The sequence below is a fragment of the Cervus canadensis genome, chromosome 19, assembly GCF_019320065.1.
Source record: "Cervus canadensis isolate Bull #8, Minnesota chromosome 19, ASM1932006v1, whole genome shotgun sequence".
Taxonomy (NCBI): domain Eukaryota; kingdom Metazoa; phylum Chordata; class Mammalia; order Artiodactyla; family Cervidae; genus Cervus; species Cervus canadensis.
In genome coordinates this window covers 50379909-50405428 of record NC_057404.1, presented here as the reverse complement: position 1 = coordinate 50405428, position 25520 = coordinate 50379909, and the positions used below count along the sequence as shown (strand labels likewise).

The following is a 25520-nucleotide window of genomic DNA, read 5'->3' as shown; positions in this document are numbered from 1 at the left end:
GGACCACTCTAATGATCTCATTTTAAAGAACTATCTCTAAATATAGTCTGGAGTACTGGAGCTTACAACTTCAACATATGAATTTTGAGAGGACACAATTCAGTCCATAACAGTTACTATTCCAAAATATTCTTAGACGTTTTAAGAAAAATGCACATTTTTATGATTGATAATGGAAATATCTCATAGTGTCATTTGTGTTTTCTTTTGTAAGTGCTAATGACTTGAGAATATATTCTTTTCCTATTTAAAACATTTCCTAATTGTATCAGCTTAGGAAAATAAAAGATACTTCTTCCTATCAATTATAATTATTGCAAAAGCTAGTTCAAAAAAAACACAGCAACTGTTTTATTCTGAATTCCAATGTATTATTATTTTCTCTATATTTTCACTACTTAAAAATGCAGCTATACTTACTATTAAAACTTAAACTTATTGGCACAGGTGATTCTATTCTTCAGCAATGTTTTCCCTGATATTTCCAAAAGTATACATATTAATTTATTTTATTTTTTAAGATTAAAAATGAACCAATAAGACAATTAGAAAATCAGAAAATGCTTATACATTTTATAGGCTAATAGCACAGCAGAGACTTTCTTAAGTAAACATGAAAAAAATCTAGAGATAACCTTATAATGGCTCTGATCGTTTGGTATGAGAAAGTTTACTGGTCTGGAAAGCAAGAGAGGATCTTTGAATTGCTTCAAAAGCAAAGTAACATCTCCATACAACAGGTCAAAGAAATAATTACAACTTAACATATAGCTTTGACATATTTTGCCTATTGCCATAGGAGCAAGGAAACTTTCTCCAGTGAATACAATGGGGTTATGACTATAGCTTAGCAAAAGATGTAAGAATTATTATGATGTAATTAAAAGCTGCAGAATGGTTAATTTTTTTGTCAATAAATCTGTCAGAATAGATTTTTAGAAAATGACAAGGTAGATGATTTTGAGAATTTTTTTATGTGTGATATCAGAGGCAGACTCATCTCAGCTTATGAAAGAAGAAGTGATGGGCAAGAAAGATATATATCCTATCTCCAACTCCAGTCCCAAGTAGTGATAAGTGAGAAAACAGCCACCACTTGGAAGAGCAGCAGGTATAGAAATATTTCTGACGGGAAGTCCTTTCCAAAGTCAAATCTAAGTCATACAAGGATTTACAATTGAGAAAGCACCATTTTTGAAAAGGTAAAATCATAATTATCATTCAAATATTTGATGATACATGTCAAAGATTTTATGTATCTAATTAATGACAAGATCAGTAAAACTGGTTCAAAGGAGAATCTGAAGAACAGACTTACACATGGATCACTACATACACTAAATGCTGAGATAATTGGTTAGTATACACAAAACTGGTTACTATCCTATTTGACACAAAAACATGTTCTGGATTATCTTTTATATAAAACAGAAATTAATCATATTCAAACTGGACAAAGTCTATTAGCATTTCTAAGGAAAAGAATCATTTGCATTCCTATCAGTTTTCTACAAATTAACTTCTACTTCTACAATGTTATAAAATGGCCTGGAAAGAGAATTAAATATGCAAAGCCTTACAAAATCAGATAATTCTAGGAAGGTCTGCTTGATAACACCTACCACAACACTGAACAGACACCCAGGAATCTCTTCTGCCCATCTGAGATCTTTGACAATTTATTCTGACACAGTTGAATCAATCAACCTGTTGTCACTGTATTCCTGGCACGGTAGAACCTTAGACAATAGACATAAAAACTATCAGTGTGTGGGATGAGCGCTCATGAAAGAAAGATATAGTTTCTAATAGAAAAAGTGAGTATTTACCTATTTTAAAGAGTAGACTCTGAACTCTTTCAGAGAGTAAACAATTTTGAGGACGAGTGGACGTCTTATTTCTTCATATTCTCAATGATCTGCACATACAGCCCAGTCATTCCTAATCTAGGCTACACTTCAAAATGACTAGAGGAGATTTTCTGTTTTGTTTTGTTTAAATACAGTCACTCTGCTGGTGATTTATTTCACCCTAGATAATATACATGTTTCGATGCTGTTCTCTCGAAACATCCCACCCTTGCCTTCTCCTACAGAGTCCAAAATTCTGTTCTGTACATCTGTGTCTCTTTTTCTGTTTTGCATATAGGGTTATCATTACCATCTTTCTAAATTCCATATATATGCGTTAGTATGCTGTATTGGTCTTTATCTTTCTGGCTTACTTCACTCTGTATAATGGGCTCCAGTTTCATCCATCTCATTAGAACTGATTCAAATGAATTCTTTTTAACGGCTGAGTAATATTCCATGGTGTATATGTACCATGGCTTCCTTATCCATTCATCTGCTGATGGGCATCTAGGTTGCTTCTATGTCCTGGCTATTATAAACAGTGCTGCGATGAACATTGGGGTGCATGTGTCTCTTTCAGATCTGGTTTCCTCAGTGTGTATGCCCAGAAGTGGGATTGCTGGGTCATATGGCAGTTCTATTTCCAGTTTTTTAAGAAATCTCCACACTGTTTTCCATAGCGGCTGTACTAGTTTGCATTCCCGCCAACAGTGTAAGAGGGTTCCCTTTTCTCCACACCCTCTCCAGCATTTATTGCTTGTAGACTTTTGGATAGCAGCCATCCTGACTGGCGTGTAATGGTACCTCATTGTGGTTTTGATTTGCATTTCTCTGATAATGAGTGATGTTGAGCATCTTTTCATGTGTTTGTTAGTCATCTGTATGTCTTCTTTGGAGAAATGTCTGTTTTAGTTCTTTGGCCCATTTTTTGATTGGGTCATTTATTTTTCTGGAATTGAGCTGCAGGAGTTGCTTGTATATTTCGGAGATTAATCCTTTGTTGCTTCGTTTGCTATTATTTTCTCCCAATCTGAGGGCTGTCTTTTCACCGTGCTGGCTGGATGCATGAGACAAGTGCTCGGGCCTGGTGCACTGGGAAGACCCAGAGGAATCGGGTGGAGAGGGAGGTGGGAGGGGGTTCGGGATGGGGAATACATGTAAATCCATGGCTGATTCATGTCAATGTATGACAAAAACCACTACAATATTGTAAAGTAATTAGCCTCCAACTAATAAAAATAAATGGGAAAAAAAAAAACACTATCCTGTCATAAAAAAAAAAGAAAAAAAAAATTTAGTCACTCTGATCCTACTGAAATCTACTGAATCAGCTTCTCCAGGCACAGAATCCAAGTCTCTGGACTTTTTTAATGACGCTGATGAGTGACCACAGGAGAGACACACTGCTGATTGACAGAAAAGAAAAGGTTCAAAGAAGTTATTTCTGAAATTGTTGTGCAGGAGCCCAGAGCACAAACTCATTGCTGACTTTAGCTGCAACTATCCTATCAAAAGCAAAGTATCACTGTATTTTCTTTTCATGATCACTATAAATTTTCACCTCTAACTATCATAATTATAGTCAACTGTAGATAAATGTGTTGATTACCAGAGAAGCCCAGGAAAGAAACTTATTCCATGCTCTACAACTTTAATTAATTTTATATTCTATACCAGCTAACTCTTCTGAATAACCTCTCAAGTTCTTCCAAGTTTATTACACTCAGCTAATAAAACCCTAAAATGTTTACAGTATATTTGCACCATCAGATTTTATCAATTAAGAATTTCTTTGAGTTACTTACTATCACTAAGTATTAGAAGGACTATGCCAAGTTCATCTTGGTGGGGATTTGCCAGAATTAAGCTATTATTTTCTTCCAACCATGTGCAATTTTTCTTACAGATCATAATTCATATAAGCAATGGAACATACATTAGGCAGATATATTTTCTGTATTAATGAAAAAATGTCATACAATTTACCATGGCAGATAGAAAACAGATGAGTGTTATTCTTCTAAGATCATGACTGCTAATCTGAGAGGTGAACTGAAACCATTGATCCCAGTTTCAGGCTAACAAAGGTATTTTTGCATTCACTGTTGCTTTTCCGCCACACATTTCAGAAAAAAACCTAGCTTTTAACATGTATTATTGATAATGATTATTTCACCACTGTGGCTTGAAATAAGATTTGGAATAAATAAGCTTTGAAAAATGCAGTTTGCAATTTAAAAAGATAATGTGTTCATTCTAAGAAAAATTTGAAATTTAAAAAGTTGAAGAAAAATGATAAGCATCCAATAAAACTATTTACATATGTATTTCTTTTGTATGTTTCTATGCATATGGATAATATAGTTGAGGGCATATTGGATGCATTTTTTTCATCCTGAATTTTAAAATTAATAAATCATGAGCATGTTTATGTCATTAACCTTTCTTTTAAAAGATACTTTAAGAATGGATTCATAATATTCCATTTCATGGATAAAGATAAACCATAATTTATTTAACAATTTCCTTATTATTAAATATATGATCATTTTTAATTTGGCATCATAATAAAATAGTAAATCAGCCTTTAAAAAGCTCTTTTCTCAACAAGCTTTATCCATATTACACACTAGTCATCTAAGACTAAGTGTCATCCATGGATAAACTACTTGAATTTTCTGGAGACGTTTCAAGAAATCTAAGGAGCTCATAGCTTTAAATTATCAGTATATACTTTTTAATTAATTTAAAAATCATTTTTATAAAAATGGAAACCATTATGAGATATCATCTCACACCTGTTAGAATGGACATCATCAAAAAAATAAAAGATAACAAATGCTGGCATGGATGTAGAGAAAAGGGAAACCACTGTACACTATTGTTAAAAACTGAAGCAGCTATTGTGGAAAATAGCATGAAGGATCCTCACAAATTATAAATAGAACTGCCATATGATTCCGCAATTCCACTTCTGAGAATATACTCAAAAGAAACAACAACACTAAGTCTAAAAGATATCTGCACCTCTTTGTTTACTCCAAGATATGGAAACATCCTAAGCATCCATCAATGTGAATGAATAAACAAACTGTAGCACAAATAAATACAAGGGAATATCATTCAACTGTAAAGAAAATAAGAATTTGCTACAACATGGACCTAGAAGGCATTATGATAAGTGAAACAAATCAGACAGAGAAAGATAATACTGTATGATCTCACTAATACGAGGAATTAAAAAAAAAAAAAAAAAACCTCATAGAAAAAGAGATCAGACTTCTGGATACCAGACACGTAGGGTGCAATGAGGGAAAAAAGGAGGAAGTTGATCGAAGGTACAAACTTCCAGTTATAACATAAATAAGCACAAGGATATAATGCACAATGATGATTAAAGCTAACACTGCTATAAGCTATACATAGGAAAATTGTTAAGAAAGCAAATTATAAGAGATCTTATCATAAGAAGAATTTTTCCCTTTTTTTCTTTATTCTCTTTTTATTGTATCTATATGAGGAGATAGAGGTTAGCTGAACCTATTGTGGTAATCATTTTGCATTGTATGTAAATCAAACCATCATGCCAGATGCCTTAAACTTACACGGTGATATATGTCAATTATTTCTCAATAAACTGGAAAAAAGCTTCTTAAAAAATAAATTAGCTATATAAAAAAACATTTTTACATATCATCTCTTAGTTTTTCACACCAAGATTTATAGAAGTACCTTTGAGGTCATTAAAACAGAGGTGTGACTAAAGTGCATCACAACTGGAAGAATCATTATTTTTAAAACTGTGCTAAATTTCAGAGATCGTTTCCTTTCGGTTTGAATCAAACTCCAAGAATTTGGGCGTTGCATTGTATTCCTTTCCAAATCCTCATTCCTCTCTATTTCAATATCTAAAATGCCTTAACAACATAGAAAAAGTGACCAATTCTTTTTTTTTTTAACAACTTTACTCAAGAGATGACTTAATATTAATATTTTGGTTCCCATTTTGTTCCAATCTCTGCACTTGGCCCTTAGGAGTATTTAAAATAAACATTCTAATTTTAGAGCAGTCATGAACTTTTTTTACTTAAGAGCTAATTCATATTTGCAAAACACAGTCTTTTTATTTTAAAAAATATCTAGTTCATGTTATTCTCCCCCAACTTCATCTACAACTTGAGCTGGCTATTTGTTAGCATTTTATTGGCCTGACACGAGTTTAAAACAAAATGGCAACAATTAGCTTAATAATCAGCTTCCAAAACTATACTATAGAGTTCCATACTATAGAGTTTAATATTTTAGTTAGCAGTTTAAGTACCCACAACATACAACACTCTCTATCAGAATGACTGCTTTAGCATTTTATTTGGAAAGGCAAAGAAGCAACAACATTAAAGACATTCTTAAAAAGTCTTCATTATTATCTTCTACAGGAAATTATTAAATTATTGGAATATAAATAAATTTCATTCCTCTAATCTCTAGTTTAGTATTAATGTGTTAAGTGGGGTTGGCTTTGACTCTAGCACTATTATATGTCAAAATACAAAAATGTCAAAAATGGAATGATAAGTCCAATAGAATATATTGGTTAATGAAACCAGACCTCCATTTTAAAACTATTAATACCTATCTGGTGATGACATTTAAATCTATGCTTTTCTAACAACAAATCAAGGTATTATTTTCTTTGAAGTTAGAAAAATAATCTTAGCATTATGTAAGTTTTCTTTTTTAAAAGGAACATTAAAAACAAGTTATCTTTTATAATACTAGAAAAAAGAGAAACAACCTAAAATAACTCTGTTCCCTCTGCTTCTGCATCTTGAGTTTTGCTAGGCTAATGTCAGTGACAATAAGCATTAAAAAGATGGTAACGATAACCCCATATGCAAAATAGACAGTCATTTTTAATTACAGCTGTTTTTTTAGAGTTTGGCCATACTTAATGAAAATGCAACATTGATATGGAGCTGTCTGAACTGATTAATGTATTAAGTCAACATGAAACTTCAAGACCTTTTTGAAACTTTAAGTAATCTCTTTACAAAACCTTTGCTCAAAATAAGTGATTCACCCCATCTCTGAATCTATCATACCAGACTGAGCAGTTTTTGCTATGATCTCAAGTATTCTCAAGCAAAACACACTTTAATCAATAGGCACTTTGGTGTTTTAAGATAATAGGAAAAAAAAAAGTATATATTGGTCTCTCACTGGTTCCTGGCACAGACAGCCTAAAATCCATGTAAATAACAAGAACTGAAGAAGAGAATCTTTCTGTTCTAATATTTGGCCCCAGTTTCTGACATAGCTGGAACTTCCCTGTGAGACAGGAGTGCCTCTTGTTCTAAAGAGGTGAGTCCTGGTGGGACCCCGGACAGGGGCTGATCACCAGAAACACCAAGCCTTGTTTAGAAGCTTCTTGTTTTCAGCCCCACTATCCCCCACTCTCCAGAGAAGGGAGAGGGGCTGAAAACGGAGTTCATGAAGAATCATACCACATGATGAAGGTCCAAAAACATCCCCAAAATAGGGGGTTTGGAGAGCTTCCTCTGGGTTGGTGAACAGTGAGATGTCTCCCCTTCCCACAGGGCTTGCCCTACGCATTCCTTCCATCATCCAGTCCTCCACCTTTATTTAACAATTTAGGAAACTGAGGCCCAAACATGTGGGTCAGGTGTTCAAGGCCACAATATTAAATAGCCCTGCAACTGGACTAGCATCCCAGTCTTCCAGCTTTTCAGACCAGACCTCTATTCCCTCTGCTGTGTGTCAGGTAATAGTCCCCAGGCAGATGTACACAAGGACAGAAGATCCAGAGGTGACCTGCTGTGCATTCTAAGCACTATATATAGGAGATCATGATGTCTGACATTTTACAAGAAATAAGTAATAAATTCTTGTTAGTTGCCATGGCCACAAACATTTAAACACAGGAACAAATAGAAATGTAAAAATGTGGAATTGTATTTAAAGTCACTCTTAAAAATCTAATAAAAATTAGAGAGAAATGGTATCTCATATTTCTCAAGGCACCTTACTTAACTCTGAATCAGAGCATTTAATACTGACTATAAAAAAAAAAAAAAAAGAAACCTAAAGCAGAAAATTTTCTCATAAAAAGGAAATACTTAGAATTATTCATTCGGGCTAATTACCATTAAAAACACTCTGATAACATGATGTATTTAAATAAGTAAGATTGCCTGAATATTTCTTAACCAGAAATCCCTGAGCTATCCAAGCCAAAGTTTTGATTTAAGGTGGATGTTAAAAGTAAAATTTAACAATTTTATATTTGGCATTTAAATCAACACTGAACAGAAAGCGAGAGAAGGTGGAAGGAAAATTCTTTAACCTTAAGTATGTATGTGTGCAATAAGGAATAGCCAGAATTAAAGCAAATCTGCAAAGTAAACATGACAATTCAATTAAATAAAAAAGAACAGACCACCTTTGATGGCATTATCAAAGTCTATAGACACTGTATCTATGAAGAAGGTAAGCAATAAATGGCTTCTCTGTGCCAGTCTGCACATTATTTATAACCAATGTGGTAAATCTTTCAAAGTTCCAAGAGAATATAAAATATTCAATCTGAAATTACTGTTCATAACTGAAAATAATGTATGCCTGTAATAAAAACTCATTGAGATTGCTTTATTTTGTTCAGATTTTAAAAGCATAGCTCTTAATAAAAAAACAAATCATGTTTCTTTAGTGCTACATTCTATATCCTCTGATATGTGTGTAATATCTTCGAAACATTTATCATTTCTTAGCTAACTGCTTTTCCATAGGGAACACGTTTTGTTTGAGTGTGGGAAGGTGTATATATACACTGACATTTCTGACTCAAATGTCATGCGATCATGTCTCTCACCTGACACCATCTCAGGAGTTGTTGCCAACACATAATGTATTTTACAAATACTCGAGGAAAGAATAGTGAGTTGAGTCTCCTCAACATTAGAAATGCAGACTGATTTTGTGTCATATAAAAGGTTTAATTGATATCCTATACCATATTCAGAGGTAGCACTGAGTGAGAAACAACAGCCTGAGATTAGAGACAGGAGATGTGACTTCTAAACCTTGCATTGCCACTAACTAGCCAGTGGAGAACCTTCACTTCTATTGCACTTAAAATAAGATGACTGGACTGAATGATCTATAAGGGTCATTTCTAGGAGACCTAAAATCCTATAATATTATTATTATTCTACTCTAAAATATAATAAACTTTATTAATATCTGCATGAAAAAATACTATAAGCAGATTGACAGATTCATTAATTAAAACTATATTTATTGTTTTCTAGACAAAATAATTTTTTCATGAAGATGTTCAATTTTCATTGATGGCAGACATTTTAATGCAATTAAAATTCACTTTTCTCATTCCCCAACTAGAACTTTAGTTTGGCTGCACTTACATTTTCAAGCATTAGCAAGACACTTAATATGACTAAAGCAAATAAAAGGTTATTTCCTATTACAGAAAGTATGAGCAAAATGCTGGCTTATGAGTTTTCTGCTTAGTACTTAGCAAAAACAATGCACTCATTCCATTTGTCTTAGGAAAAATAAAGAGACTATCAAAAGCTCTATGCATCTCACATTCTTAGGATTTAGGAAATTTAAAAATAATGTAATATATATCCAAATTAGTTACATTAATTATCCTCTATTGGCTTTCATGAAATAAACTAATTGTTTTATTTCCTCACCTGAAAAGTTGGATTTCAATCAACATTAATGACAATGACTTCTCATGTTAAGTTTCTATTTAAAATATCATTTTTTTAAAAGCATAGTTAATACCTATAAAGAAAAACATCTGTGATAAAGAAATGAAATCTGACTAAAGTTACAAAAGATGCTTCTCACATGAAAAAATGCTCAACATCAATAATTATTAGGGAAATGCAAATCAGGTCATGTACACACTGCTATACTAAAAATGAATAAACAACAAATACCTATTGTATAGCAGATGGAACTCTGCTCAACGTTATGTGCTAGCCTGGATGGAAGCAGGGTTTGGGGGAGAATGGATACATGTATATGCATGTCTGAGTCCCTTCACGGTTCACCTGAAACTACCACAACACTGTTAATCAGCTATACCCCAATACAAAATAAGAAGTTTAGAGTTAAAAATAAAATAAAATTTTTTTTAATTTAATTAAAATAAAAACTGCAATGAGGTATCACCTCACACTAATCAGAATGGCCATCATTACAAAGTCTACAAATAATAAATACTGAAGAAGGTGAGAAGAAAAGGGAACCCTCCGACACTACAGGTAAGAATATACGTTGGTGTAGCAACTATGGAAAACAGTATGGAGGTTCCCCAAAAAACTAAAAATAGAGTTGCCATATGATCCAGCAATCCCACTTCCATGCATATCCCAGACAAAACTGTAATTTGGAAAGATACATGTACCCCTACTGTCAGAGCTGCACTATTTATAATAGCCAAGAATACATGGAATACAAGAATACATGAATACAATACAAGAATACATGGAAACAACCCAAATATCCATCGGCAGATGAATGGAAGATGCTAATATATCTTCTAGTATCTTCTATGTGTCTAGCACATAAAAAACATCAATTAGGGCTTCCCTGGTGGCTCAGTGGTAAAGAATTTGCCTGCCAATGCAGGAGACATGGGTTTGATCCCTGAACCAGGAAGATCCCACATGCTATGAAGCAACTAGGCCTGTGTACCCCAACTATTGAGCCTGTGAAGTCCATGTGCCCTACAACCCATGCAATGCAACAAAAGCCACAGCAATGGAAAGCCTGTGTGCCACAAGAGGAGCCCCTGCTCGCTGCAACCAGAGAAAAGCCCACGCAGCAACAAAGACCCAGTGCAGCCAAAAATAAATAAAAATATTTTGGGAAAAAAAAGCATCAATTATGTCTGGCTCATCAACTAAAAAAAAAAAAAAAACAGTTCTGGATCATAAAAGGCCCAAGTCTACTAGTTCGTAATTACTTGCAAAAACAACCATGTCTTATAATAAATTATATCCCTAAGTCAGGTGCCTCATATACAACATTTAAAAAATACTCTTTAACAGACAAATGAGATTCCAGTCATTAAAAAGTCCATGTCTGGGGAAAAAAAAAAAGCTGCTCAAGAAAGAGTCTCAACCTTGTTAGTGAGATGTGCACTCAAGTCATGCTATAGTCAGGGACTGCCTAATTCTACTCACAGCAAAACTGATGAAAACAACCCTCTTTATCAATTAAGTAGTGCTTTATCAAACTGACTCCACTTACTAATAAAATAAAGCAACAAACAAAACTATAAATCCTCGGATGTGGACATGGGAGTCGGGAGAGAGCATTAAAAGCACTTAGTGGAACGCTCTGAATAATAGTAGTGTTCAAATTAAAGGGCACCAGTAGATTTAGGCCATAAAGTATGATGGACTTGTCTCTCAGTTAACCATTACTCAGAATTAAGCAAGAATTTTCCACTAAACTGAGGAGTGCTGATTATAAAAAGGCCCTCAGCTTTGCTCAACAAAGCCAATACTTTTTGATATGGTTTTCCTTATTCTTCATACAGGAAAAATAGTATTCACTTGGACAACAAATGCCATCATGATGAAGGCAACTATAGAAAACCAGTCTCCAAGGTTAGATGTTTCTGCGATTTCCCTCAGCTATTCCCAAGTAGCTTACCCTCAGTGATACTGGGTACATCAAAACTGGGGAGGCAACTCGGTTATCTTGGCTCCTCCTTAAAGGAAAATCTGATGAGGTCACTTTTCTGCTTATGCTCTTTCAGGTACTAGTACAAAATATGAATTATTCATGCAGAGAAAGAAAATATAGCGAATTATCTCTACCCTCCCCTCCTGGAGCCCAGAGCATTCTTCAATCACAATCTTTCAGGCACTCTAGTCCTCTAAGCTTGTCTGAGTTTCCAAGTCCTTCTCAAGACAGCTCCAGGTAGCAACTTCCAATCAGTCGGAGATGGCCCATGAAATAAAACCTATTTATCACCTGAATACACTGCTAATCAGGAGAATGCTCTGGCCAGAGGAGGGTCTAGGCAACACTGGCCTCACAGGTAAAGCAGAGTCAAAGAATAAACACGTGGACAGTGCCCGTCCAAGCAAGAGAAGTGATGTGTGGGCCCCAGGTCACCTGCCCTCCTATCCTGCTAGCCATACGACCCTTTTATGCAGATGGTGTCTTGGGATACTAGGCTAATGCCCCAACAATTAAATTATCTAAGTATCTTCCTCTTCCTCCAGTCTCATCCTTATGTAAAAATCTTCTGTAAATATTTGACACCCATATAATTTCATTTGCTTATAAAGTTAGAATATCAAACTCATGTTGGCACTATTCCAAAGCTGTAACAATATAGTGGAATCCCGTTTTAGATATCACATTCTGTGAGTTCAGTTAACATGAAATTCACCCCTAAGAGATTTATTCTTGATGTACTAACAAAGTTAGCTCCTGATCCTACAAAGTAAGGATTCAATACAAAACCATGATGGATTTACTGAGATCTATGCCATCTTATAAAGCATCATAACAACCAAACAGCTGACGTTTATTGCTAATGTTACCTCTTTCTCACCAGACCCTCAACATGGAAAACAGGTCCCCTGTGATCTAAGCCCATCTTTATTGTAATTTGACCTCCTACAGTTAGTACCAACAGCAGGAGTGCCACTCACGGCAGCGCTGGTGGTGGGGCATAGGACGCATTATATCTACAGTCATGAAGCAACATCTAGAATAGGAGAATGAGAAATAACATGAGAAGTCGGGAGCATCAAAAGCTCACAGAACGGACCTGAATGTCAAATGTTACAGGAAGTGAGTTTATATCCAAGAGCGCTGTCAGTGATGAGACTCAGGAGTCCTGGGTTCCGTGGTGTCTGGTGCTGGGGCAGAAAGATGGCAGCTGCGAGCACTGGTCTGACCCCTGGGCTCTCGGCGCTAGCTTACCTCGTGCACAGGCCCCAAGGACTCGCTACTCTGAATCATTTGCTCTTCTGGAACTGGCGTTTTCTTCATACTCCTGTGCCTTTGCAAACGCTTTTCCTTCCCTCTGAAATATCCATCTCTTCTCTGCTCCCACAGCATTTATGAAATTGGAATTTAAGTTGTTCCTGTATATTTCCTTTGTGATTGTAAGTTCCTTAAAAGCAGAGCCCTGTTTAAGTCATCTTAATCCCACTAAAGTGCTATAATATTACTTTATATCAATATATAATAAGGAAATATGTAATTTGATCATTGAATTATTCATTAAAATACGCTGAATGGAAATCCTGATGCTATTATAATGGTGGAAGATATTCTCACACATACTCGTTTATTCACTTATCTGACAAATGCATATTGAGATTTTAGTTTTTTACCTTTTTAATGTGTCAGACCAGGTGCTAGGAAAGGGAGATATGAAAGTGACACGACCTTGACCGTTACAGTTCTCTGCACTGTAAGCCCACACAGAGAGCACAGTCTTAGCAGGAAGTTGATGCTTTTACTCATTACTATCCAAATTCCCATAAAATATACACAGACTAATATTTCATTGAAATACTTGTATACTTAATAGATTACAGGTACAAATTTTAATTTATGCATTGGTTAGTCATCAAGTTTTTATAGATCAATTTCCTCTGCTTCATAACTATAGTTTTGAATAGAATTATAATGTGCATCAAAGATGATTTCAATAAATGACCCCACTTTTCAAATTTTCCATTACTGAGGTTCAGAGTCCTGCTCAGTGGTAAATATGCAATAGTACATTTAGTGCATTAAACTTCAATAACAAAATCAAAGGCAGATTTTTATTACCTATGTCCATAAACTATTAGATCTTAATATTAGCCCATTTCCTCATCAAATCACATTAGAACACAAAAATTCCACAGATTCATGTGTTTGGTTTATTAACTCAGGAACTGTACCATTTAGAATCCGCAAACCAAAAGTGTCATTTGATCTCTAAAATAAATATATTTATTGGATAGTTGAACAACTTTTTTACCTTAATGAAAGTCATACATCAGTTTTTCTCAATGCAGAAGTTAAATATTAATTAAAAACACTAAAAAGTACACATGAAAGGAAAAAAATTTCCATATCTAATTGTGATGGTCTGGGTACAAAATTCTGTGCTAATAGGCAAATGTTTGGCTTCCCTGGAGGCTCAGACAGTAAAGAATCCACCTGCAATGCAGGAGACCTGGGTTCAATCCCTCAGTTGGGAAGATCCCCTGGAGGAGGGCATGGCAACCCACTCCAGTATGCTTGCCTGGAGAATCCACATGGACAGAGAAGCCTGACAGGCTACAGTCCATGGGGTGGCAAAGAGTCAGACACAACCGAGAGACTAAGGACATACCCAGGCAAACGTTACATTGTTATACTAAGTTCACTTAGTAACTACACTAAGCAAAGTCATGTGCCCAGAGGCAAAACTGCAAAGCCTACATCATGAAAGCAAATGCAAGACCAAAACCTAACACAAACTGAAAAATAATTTATACTATATTGTTATCAGTTTTTAAAACTCAGAAGTATTATTCAAGATAAACCCCATCCTATATTCTGCTTTGACAATTTTAACTTATTCTTTTAAGAAAAATCTGTCTGGAGTCTAATTTTCCTGTCAAATCTGTTCTTGGCAAAGATTTCTTTAAATCTAGTTTGCCATTTGCTGTTTGTTTATCCCAATATGATTACCAAGCTCCATCATGAGCTCCAAGGCACTGAGAATCCTGAGGTTAAGAAAATGGACAAGACTCCTGCTCTGAAAGAGCTTTCTCTAGAAAACAAACCAGGAAATAGAAAGAGCAATAATAACTAGAGAAGAAATCAAAATCTAATTTTTGTAGCTCAATTCAATTCACTAAAAGTCATCGACTTATTATCTTGGGAAAAGACATTAAATTTAGCCACACCCTTTAGTCTAGATGTAATTTACTTAACTATTCAGAAGAAACTAGCAGTCATGGAGAATCAGCCTCAGAAGCCCCAATAATTACCATTTACATTAATACGGTATTGCATTAAGCTTTCCAAAAATAGGATTCACATCTTCAAATTCACATGTGCCTTCATGTATCCTCAACAGATCTCGCCTCCAACAGAAGAAACATTATGTTCTTCCTAGACCATCATTTCAATGGTGAGTTAGGGATTTGAATGTTAAAGATAACAGGGGTTGGACTGCTCTGTAAGAACATTATAAGCTCTAACTTTTAGGAAACAACAGGTGCCACTGCCTCTCACTCTGAACACACATATGCTGGGGTCTTTCCCCCCTCAGGTTACAGAAAAAACAGTAAGCAGGTGTGTAATCAGATTGTGGTTCATGTTAGAAACCACATGCCATCACTTCACACTTTATCCTACGTTAATTCTATCAACGACTGGATGTAGTCAGCGTTACACAAATGGATGTTTCATTATTATGTTTATGTTCGAGACAGATGTGGATCTGAAGCCTAGCTATGCCACAACTGATGCTATCCAAACAAGCTATGCAGCCACGCTAAGCCTTGGTTTCCACTTCCACAAAATGAGTCTAAGCATCTTCCTCAAAGTAAGATGTGCCTGAGGTCCTCAGCAGCAAGTAAGTACTAAAGATGTCAGCTATTACCGCAATAAAACATTTCCATTGAAAAGAACACAGAATAGTATCTGTGAAAAGTTCCCTAATATAAGAAAACATAAATACAGAAAGCATATCTTGAAGATGTTATTACATCTAAATTTCATAGCAAACTGTACCGTGTTTATAAGACTTGGATCTCTTTCCAAACTCCAAACACTACAACTTCTCTAGAGTTTCCAAGCAGAGCTTTCAAGTTACTAAATAAAAATAGCTACATCTGTACCAGTCCAGCAAGTTTACAGATGAGGACAACACAGATGAGGAGAATAAAGGGTATGAGAGTTCTGAAACATTTAGAGAATTCAAGGTGTTGGAATTAATTACAGATTCAAAAATCTAACTGGGAAAATTCAAGAATATGCACTTTTCCAAAGGTATTATTCAAATTAATCCTGATCAAAAAACAATGTTTTAGGAAAATAATTGAAAAGCACAAACTAAGATCAATTTTCAGCATTAAAATATTCCATTTGAAAGGGGCAGATCTGGACTTGACAAAGTACTCATATGATACACTGGGAAGTCTCCCTCATTCTCTCATTCCCTCCATCTCTCCTTTCCCTCCTTTTTACCTGGTTTGTTTTTAGAATGGCAGAGATCATATTCATTTTAAAAAACTTTTATTGAGAATTATTATATTCAGCAAATTTCTTATTCTCTCAGTATCTTAATTACCTTGCTCAGAAAGTGGGAATGATAATAACTTTACCTATTCAAAAGGAAAGGAATTATACTGGTCAAAAGATTTTACAATGAGCTTCATTTTGCTATAAAATTATACTGCAAAAAGATGCTAAAGCGCTGATGACTGATTATTTTATACAGATATTTTATATTATATAAATATTTGTTATTCAGGCAACATTTAAATGGCACTATTCAAGTGATATCAGATAATATGGATAGTAACAATGGTATGAACTAGCAACAATAGATGCGAACAACTATGTAAAGTATTCTGACTACAAGCTAGTATTAGTTCTTTTACTGTTACATAGGTAACCTGGGCCTATGTAGTGCATCTTGTTCCAACCCTTTATTGACTTATTATATCAGAAAAGTATAGATCTGGAAGAAACCTTTGAGACTTCAATGAATACTCTTCACTCCAGTACATTTTTTCCCTAATATGTTTTCCTAGCTGTTTTCATTATCAGACCATATGGAATTTTAATGCAGATTTATAGTAAGTGAAACTGATGGACCCAAACCAAAACTCTACATATGTTATGAAGGAAAAAAGCTAAATGCTAATTATTTTCCCACTCACTAGCAATGGCTAATGATGAATTCTGTCACTCTATCACATATAATCTTCTCTATCACATGACGTTTTTGTGACTCCCCAGTTTCATTACTTTCAGAGTAACATTTACAAATAGAAACAATTTTATTTTAGTGCTACTCTCTTGACACCATCATAACTCTACACTTATTGCAAAGTTCTTAGCCTAATTATCTCAATAGAACTGCTATATTTTCTACCTGTCAGTGACCTTATTTAACAACAAAAAAGTTAATCTTCTCTTCCTTATCCATGATTCTCTTAATAAACATAAAATATTAAGAGGAAATAATAATAATAATCGTAAGAGCAAGACAAGCAAATCTATTTACTTTTTTAATGGTCACACACTCAATAACAAAGTCAGGACTAGTAGTCTTTCTACTTTGTTATTCCTCTTAAAATATATACATATTTCCTTAAATATATATATATATATATATATACACACATATATATATATAGGTGTGTGAATACTTGAATACATATGTATTAATAAACACTCATTGAAAAAAGATCCAAACAATACAGAATCTATTTATAAACATTTCCGTGTCCACTGACAGAGTCTTATTTACCAAAGGCAGCCACCATTAACAGTTTGGTGTCCTTCGAATATTTACTGTGGCCAGGAACAGCAATAGATTCAAGCATAGCATTACAAACCTTTCTTTTCTCTCATTTTTCACTTTTTTTACTTTGGCCATCTTTTCACCTCAGAATACATAAATTTATTCATTTTATTTTAAAAACTCTTCATCCACCATCCATTCTTAAAAAGGTATGTTCTCTTTTAATATGCCTATAATTTAACCACATTAAATATTTTGTAATACCCCAACTGTAACTAAAAATTCTACAAAAGGTGAAAATCAAGGATTTACATTTCAAATAAGTCAGTCCTCTCTACTGTTTTGTACGATTTAACTCTGTATAATTAAAAAAAAAACACTTAAAATATGTATATTGAACTTAAAACATTTGTATCAAATTACTTTAAATTGCTATAATAATTTGTTCTGAAAGACCATGTCATCACCCAACCCATATATTTTCACACAAACACATATACTATAAAGTATATTCTGTATGTTAATATTTATATATACATATGTAACACATTTTCATTATGCCAACATTTTCTAGAAAATATTCTTTGTAGTAAACTCATTTCTACTCTTTTATAATGAGAATTTTCATTGGAAGGCCTGATGCTAAAGCTGAAGCTCCAATATTATGGCCACCTGATGCAAAAAACCGACTCACTGGAAAAGACCCTGATGCTGGGACAGATAGAAGGCAGGAGGAGAAGGGGATGACAGAGGGTGAGATGGTTGGATGCCATCACCGATTCAATGGACATGAGTTTGAACAAACTCCGGGAGATGGTGATGGACAGGGCAGCCCGGTGTGCAGTCCATGGGGTCACAAAGAGTCGGACACGACTAAGTGACTAAACAACAACAACTCTTTCATAACTTGTTTTTCTGTCACGTAAACAGGATTTGTTTCATACAGATACGTACTTAGAGAAATGATGGCATTGGTTTTATAACAATGAAACTAAAGCAATAAACAGCAAGAAAAAAAATGATAATGAAATAGAATTTTGGGGTAAAACGGCAAAGAGTAAATAAATGTCTTCAAATTAGAAACCATATGGCTTGGGCTTCTGTTAATTATGATAAACTATTTAAAGAGCACAAATGAGTATTAAAAATATTTTGATAAAGGTTAAATATAGATTTTTCTTTTAACATTTTTCAAATGTTGCTTCTAAAACCTCTTAGCGGTTAATTGTCTTCCAAATATTACCCTCTTTCTAAGGTAAAAAAGACAAAAGATAATTAGTTGCTCTGGAAGTTTATGTTTGCCTGATTATTCTGAGTAGAAAAATGCACATTTGCAGATCTGCCAAGTTCAACCCATTTTGCTGGAGAATTCCCAGTGCACTGGATTTTTGCCAAAGAACTAAGCTAGGCTGTTGAAAGTTCTTTTATCCATCTGCAAAATTTCACTCTCCCTCTGCTGGCGGCCACAGACACCCTTTACAGACACTAGGTTTAGACGTGCAATGAAACACACATTTGTTCCCTATAAGCTTTTCAACAAAGCACACTTCAGTGTCCCCTTCTTATAAGTATTTCACTTTAGAGCAGCTCTCACCATTCCCTGTGGAGCTGAATAAAGCTTTTCTATGATAGGCTCTTCCTATAAGATTTGCAACTCTTACCATCATTTGAAGAGTTCAGAAGCACTTCTAAAAGCTGTAAGCATTTTACAGTGTTTTCTTTGCACCACTGAACAGCTCCAGCTGATGAAAGCAAAATGAAAAGGGCCAGATGCATGCTGAGAAGGGCATGATCTTTTCTGTGAGATCAGTATTTCCAGCTTTAGTCCACCGAAGGGTAAGGTCCTGCTTCCCTCATATACTTTGCCCTTAAGCATGTGGACTCAGACACTGTAGATCACTGCGATTCATATCAGGTTGTGATTTTTAAAAAAAGTTCTCCAACTTATCCAAGACAAACATGCTTATTCTATTGTTCCCTTGTTTGCAAAATTTTAAACACTAGAGAATATGGTTGATAAAAAAAATAACACAAATTTTACTGTTGTGCCCCTGATTATGTGACCAATATAGTAACTGTAATAAAGAATTATTAGCATAGCTAGAATAATTTATACAAGTTAAACGAAGGAATTGGGGGGGGGCAAATTTGGCTAGGAAAAAAATAATCAATTAGCTCATTAGAGCTTTGTTCATTATACCAGATATCAATCTGCTCTCCACGGTCTGTGTAAACTAACCACAGACTTAGGGACTGATTAGTTTCCAAAAATCTTGTCATGGAGTGAACCCATTCTCGCTCCCACCAAAGTCTCTTTTTTACTTTCAGAAAAATCAGTAATACTTTCGTTTACTGAGTTTTCATATTCTCCCTTTTTCATAGTGAAGACAGAAAAAGGGGTTTTATGCCAATTGTGAATAGATTTAACCAAAACCAAAATAAAATAGGAAACAGGACAAAACAAAAGGACATTCTTCAGTCGTAAGAACTGTATGTAAAACACAATTCCAGTAATACAAAGATTATATATCTATTAAATTTAGCCAGGGGGACAGAGAGCATCTAGGAAGCTGCCACATTGATTTGATGCTTAGTAACACTTTAGGGATTAATATGAACAAATCTAATTCTATCATTACTCCTAATTACATACATTCTCCAAGAAAGAAGTATTCCAGAAGATATAGAGCTTAAGAGTTTGAGTTTTCTAAATTAAAGCAAATTATATCATAGTTACTGATCAGAGCAAAGGGTCAACATTCCAGCACTGTAGCAAAGTCTCAAATATTACATTTGATTTATACAAAAGATAAGAAGTTGGAACCACTTAAGTATAAAATATTTGGCATCACAGGCAAACAAAAACACACATTATCAATAATCATATTAATGCAGAGAATTCTATCCCCTAACATCTGAGAAGTTTATAAACCTTTGCTACTTTCTCCCAGTAACCCTACACATTTTAAACAAGTCTTGAAAAGCCTTTTGAAAACTCAAGGTTGTAAATTTTATATCTGGCTCACATGATATCATAGTTAACTTTTCAATTGTTACTTCCTTTTGCTACTTGCTTCTGTATAGCCAGAACAAGATTTCACATACTAGGAGATACAGATCTCAGTGTGTGATTCAGGGATCAACACCTGAATAGAAGATGTCAGGGCACAACCCAGAGCTGAGCTCTTTTTCCTTCCCCAGGAAAGGAATCCTGGAATAAAAAGACAAAGCTCTCACCATCAATGGGCAGAATCTCAAGTCAGGGACACATGGGGAGTCCTGAGCCACTCAGAGTTCTTCCCATCTGACCTCACTATTGAAAGCTGTTGGTGGCATAAAGCCCCAAGTGATCTGAGCCATGAAGAGACAGTCCTCTAGTCACCACAGTTTTTAGAGGAAGGACTGTCTGGAGGCAATGAGAAAGACAGTAGATTCTAAGGGTAAAAATCCTCATTGGACTGTCAGAGTCACTTTTTTCTTGGTGAGCTAGTGGAGATACCTAACTTCCTGAGAAGCACTCTGGTGTGGAGGACAAGCCGTCTTCTTGCTATGTCTCAAAAGTTGAGGACACTGTTTTCACTTCAGTTACTTCTAATCCCAGCTGGCTGTTGAGACTGACTTCAATAGGCCATTTGGTGGTGAAAGAAAATGATCTGGATCTCAATTTTGACTCCACTACACTTGCTGGTCATTTAGTGTGTGAGTTGGACAAATTGCTTAACCTCTGGGAGACTCATCAAATACAAAATCAAGTTATAATATTTACCTCATTCAGGTACTATGAGAAATAACTGAAGTACACAATTTGAAATTGTATGTGGCACAAATCATATGTTCAACACTGTCGTATATTAGTTTGACTTTATAACTCCATTAGCAAGTTCTACATACTCTAATTTAGCTTTCTTTTGACCATTCCCTGTATCTATCTTATCCATGCTCTAGTTCCCTAAAGGTTATTGTTTTCTTTAAAACACCCCATTCTATTTCTATGAATACTGTCAGCCCTAGACAAAGTCACATCCTAACAGAACAACATCTTTGCAACTTATACCACATACTTTCATGGCTGCTCAAGATCAAGGCAGTTAAATCCTCCCTGTCCATCTTTTGATGACTACTCCTGAACTTAGTAAAAGGGTCCCCATGTACAAACTTAAATTAAACTAAGTGCCTGGCTTTTCAAACTCCAGATTTGCACATATGTAGCAATGGTTTTTATGGAGTTTCTTTGGCCAAAATCAGTATCTATTATCACTAAAATTACCAATATAATTATGCACTAACAAAGTAATAAAGTCAAAGTAAACACTAACCTGCCTATTGGAGAGAGAGAAATTATCTTAAAGTCACAGTTTATCTTAAGAACTTTATATTTTAGTGAAATTCAGTATGGCTGTGGACCACCTAGAATTGTAATTTTCAAACAATGTTCCACTTCAAACAATTATAACTTTTCAAACAATGGTCAATAGTGATGTCTCAGGGGATTTACACAAAAGTGGATGAAGAAGGAGGAGAAAGAGGTGACCAGAGCAATTGGGTTCAGGTCCCGCATGCCTACTGGAACCAGAATACTTCTCTTTTTATCTTTATTTACTCAGATTTTATTTTTCAGTGTGGTTTTGCAGCTAAAACAACATTTGACAGTTCCTCAACTAGAGCTCTTCTCAGTTTTATAAAAAGCTCTACACTCTCAAGTAAACACTCAAAAGAACCAAAATGGGAAATAGAAATTTAGAGTTCTCTCATTAAATGGACATATTAACATACTCACAATTCAAAGTCAACAAACAAGTCTTTCATCTCTGGGCCTGCTTAGTACTCCCACAGTCTAACTCTGCCGTGCCAAGGACTCACGCCAGAGCAGGAAGAACATGCCTGAGGAGCTTCAGACAGCAGGCTCTCTCCAGTCATGGCACACAAGACAAAAGTTTTGGGTTAAAAAAAAATCATCTGGTCAAAAAGTGCTCTTAAATTTTGCCATAAAAACACCATCATGAGGAGACACACACCAAAAATGAGCACCTAAGAATACTCAATAACTTCTTTTATCCCTTTTCTCCAAGCTGAGTATCTCAGATTTCTGATTTTTAGAAAGAAATACTCAACATACAGTTCACTTATAAACACACACATGTTCATGCAAGCTAAGGGAAAACACCACGCTTAGATCAATGTCTTCAAATATGGCTCTGTTTTAATTCTTTGGGAGGAGGTCATTATACACTAGCTTGAAATAAATCTTCCTACCACCTAAGGCTTGTCATGATCTACAGTGGTCAGTTGAGAATTGTAATCAGATTGGAAACTTTAGTCCACTGATAAAATTTAGGGAATTTGATTATACTACAAATTTCCAGTCATTGATACCAACCTAATGCAATTTTTCCCTCTCCCTTTCTCCACAAACACTACTTCAAACTTTTCTTCTTTCCTCAAATCCCTATTAACTACTCTGGCCACACCCTCTTCATTGAGAAAACAGAAATCTTTGTTGACACGCCCCTAAACTTCCTGCACCAAGTCTATCAGCTCATCTGTGTCTGTGCATATTCTACTGTCATTGCCTTAGTTATGTGAGGTGGAGTCCTCCCCTCAGTCACGGGTAATCCTCCTCCCTGCCCTGCGACTCCACCCCTTCCTTCCTTCTCTCACCTTCAATCCATCCCCTTCTCTTCACTGTTCCCATTAACACTGAAACATGTTTGAAACTCTATCATCCCACCATCCCATTCCAGCTACTGGATTCTCCTTACTTTTATTCACAGACAAAATTTTCGTAAGAACTATCTTTGTGCCAACTTTGTCTCCTTACCTCACATTTATTCTTGAGACCACTCCAATATGGCATATGCCCCCACCATTCCACAAAAATTTCCCTAGCCAAAGTCACTAAGGACGTTTATGTGGAAAAATCGAGTGGGTTTATTGAAATCTTCATCTTCCTTGACCTGTCTCACCATTCTCTCCTTTTCTTCAAGTATTGGAACTGGTCCTCTGTTCTTCATCATACTATAATCTCTACTAAATGGGTCTCATTTATTCCCACAGTCTTAGTTACCAACTGTGAGACAGTGGTTTCCAAAATCTACCATAGATCTCTGCTCTCTAAGACTCATCTATCTATCCAACTGCCAGTTTAGCATTTATGCTTGGAAATATCACTGGTATTTCAAGTGAAGCAAATTGTATCATAATATATTAATATAATAAGACAGGGTAATAGCTGCCTTGTCTAAAAATAGCCCAAGCTAATTAGGGCTCTCTCATTATAAGTATTAATAAAGTTGCCTAGTTCTCATTTGACATTCAAAAAATAGCCACAAAGTAGAGAAAATTCTTGCTAATTAAACGATCATCATTGAAAAAGTATAAATTTTTTGATGTAAAGCTATTTCCCTAACTTTTTTTAAACTTAGCTTCAAATTAAGCCTCTTCAGAGCACTTGCCCTGGGTTTTGTAAGGTCCCTCAGCAGAACTAAAAAGTTTTTTAAATTGTGGTTTTATACAGACATTAAGCTGATTTCTCCTCTTTTAGTATTCTCATATATCTTCTATTCACTGGAATGAATTTTTAATTTAGTATAAAGGGACAATACATGCTTCATTGCATCTAAATGTCACAGGTCTTTGCATAATCGCCAACACTGATGGAGTCACACAGCTCATCTAATAGTTCATAATGCAATTGTTTCCCTTGTAACCAGACATCATGGTTTCTATAATATTTTAGATTCCTTCTTGAAAATAAAGAGAGTCTTCTAAACTTCAAAAAGGAATTGGATTTCCCCAAATCATGCATATGACAGATATTTAAAACTTTTATATTCTATTATTTAAGTGCATCATTTCCTTTCCTCTATTTTATTAAAAAATTTTTTTCATGTAAACAGAAACTGGAAAATTCTCCACACTGACGCAATCTATTTGAATTATCCAAAATCAAATTGCCTACTAACAAACTTAGAGCAATCAATTTTATAAGCAATTCTGAAGATAATTTTTTGATCACAGAAAACAAACCATAAGCCTTTGGAGAAAAACAGACAATTTTGATGCACAAATCCCAATGTATTCACTTTGTCCGTTGTATCTAATTTCTTTCCATCATCTCCCTCATTCTACCAATGAATATAGATAAAGTGATTGATTTACTTATCTTTCCAATCCTAAATAGTGACAATAATTTGCTAGACTCAGAAAGAAAAGCCCTATCTTATTGCATTTCTCATAATTAAAATGTTTAAATTATTAAAAGTGTAACATCTTTAAATCTGTTTTGCATTGGCACCCATGCTTAGTTGTGTCCTACTCTTTGCAACACCATGCCTAGCTTCCTCTGTCCATAGAATTTTCCAGGCACGAATAGTGGAGGTGGTTGCCATTTCCTACTCCAAGGGATCTTCCTGACTCAGGGGTCAAACCTGGGTCTCCTGAATTGGCAGGCGGATTCTTTACCACTGTGTTACCTGGGAAGAACTTTAAATCTATTTACACACACAAAAAAAAATGTTTACCAAAGTAGAACTTATACATTTCAACTTCTGTGTCTTTTTATAGTATTCCTTCTACAGTAATATTAAAAATACCAAAAGTACCTTTTGCAACATGGTTGTCATTTGAAATGTCAGTTCTTCATGTCCCTGTTCAGTTACTTACCTAGAAGAACAAAAAAGAAAACATAAGTTTGAAATCATTTCAATATATCTTCAGGAACAGCTTTCACATTTCTAATAAAATAAGTTTAAAAAAAAAAAAAGTTTTGTAGTAGGCATTGATAAACTTGTTAATAAGAAAATTGCCACTCTATTAGAAATATGAAAGAGCAGCCAAAAACATGTAAATCTTTCAAGAGCTCAGAAAAGTAAGCAAAACAAACTTTAAAAATTATGAAAATGTTTATCTAATTATTATAAAGAACTTTAAGCAACATTAGTAGATTTGAGATGGTCAAGATAATTGAGACCAAAATTAAATTCTGTGTTCACACTTCCAAATTATTTTTTGTTGGTTCACATTTAGTATGACAAACATTATTTAGCCAATATGCTTCAGCTGATGCTTTAGTCATAGTCTATATGAAAGTTTACATAATCTACATTAAAACTTTTTTTATTAAA

The 25520-nt window shown here is 34.7% G+C and overlaps 1 protein-coding gene across 34 annotated transcripts in view; it reads right to left on the bottom strand.

Annotated features, from left to right (window-relative positions):
• Positions 1–25520, bottom strand: part of ANK2 (ankyrin 2) — a 696383-nt gene that overhangs the window by 463069 nt on the left and 207794 nt on the right. For 30 of the 34 annotated variants that reach the window (XM_043438138.1, XM_043438146.1, XM_043438127.1 and 27 more), the window contains exon 2: positions 24999–25059. The exons of the other annotated variants lie outside the window; for them this stretch is intronic. In XM_043438138.1, coding sequence (XP_043294073.1) covers positions 24999–25019 — 21 coding nt within the window. In that variant the 5' untranslated portion in view covers positions 25020–25059. The remainder of the gene's footprint in view (positions 1–24998; positions 25060–25520) is intronic. 34 annotated transcript variants of the gene reach the window in all.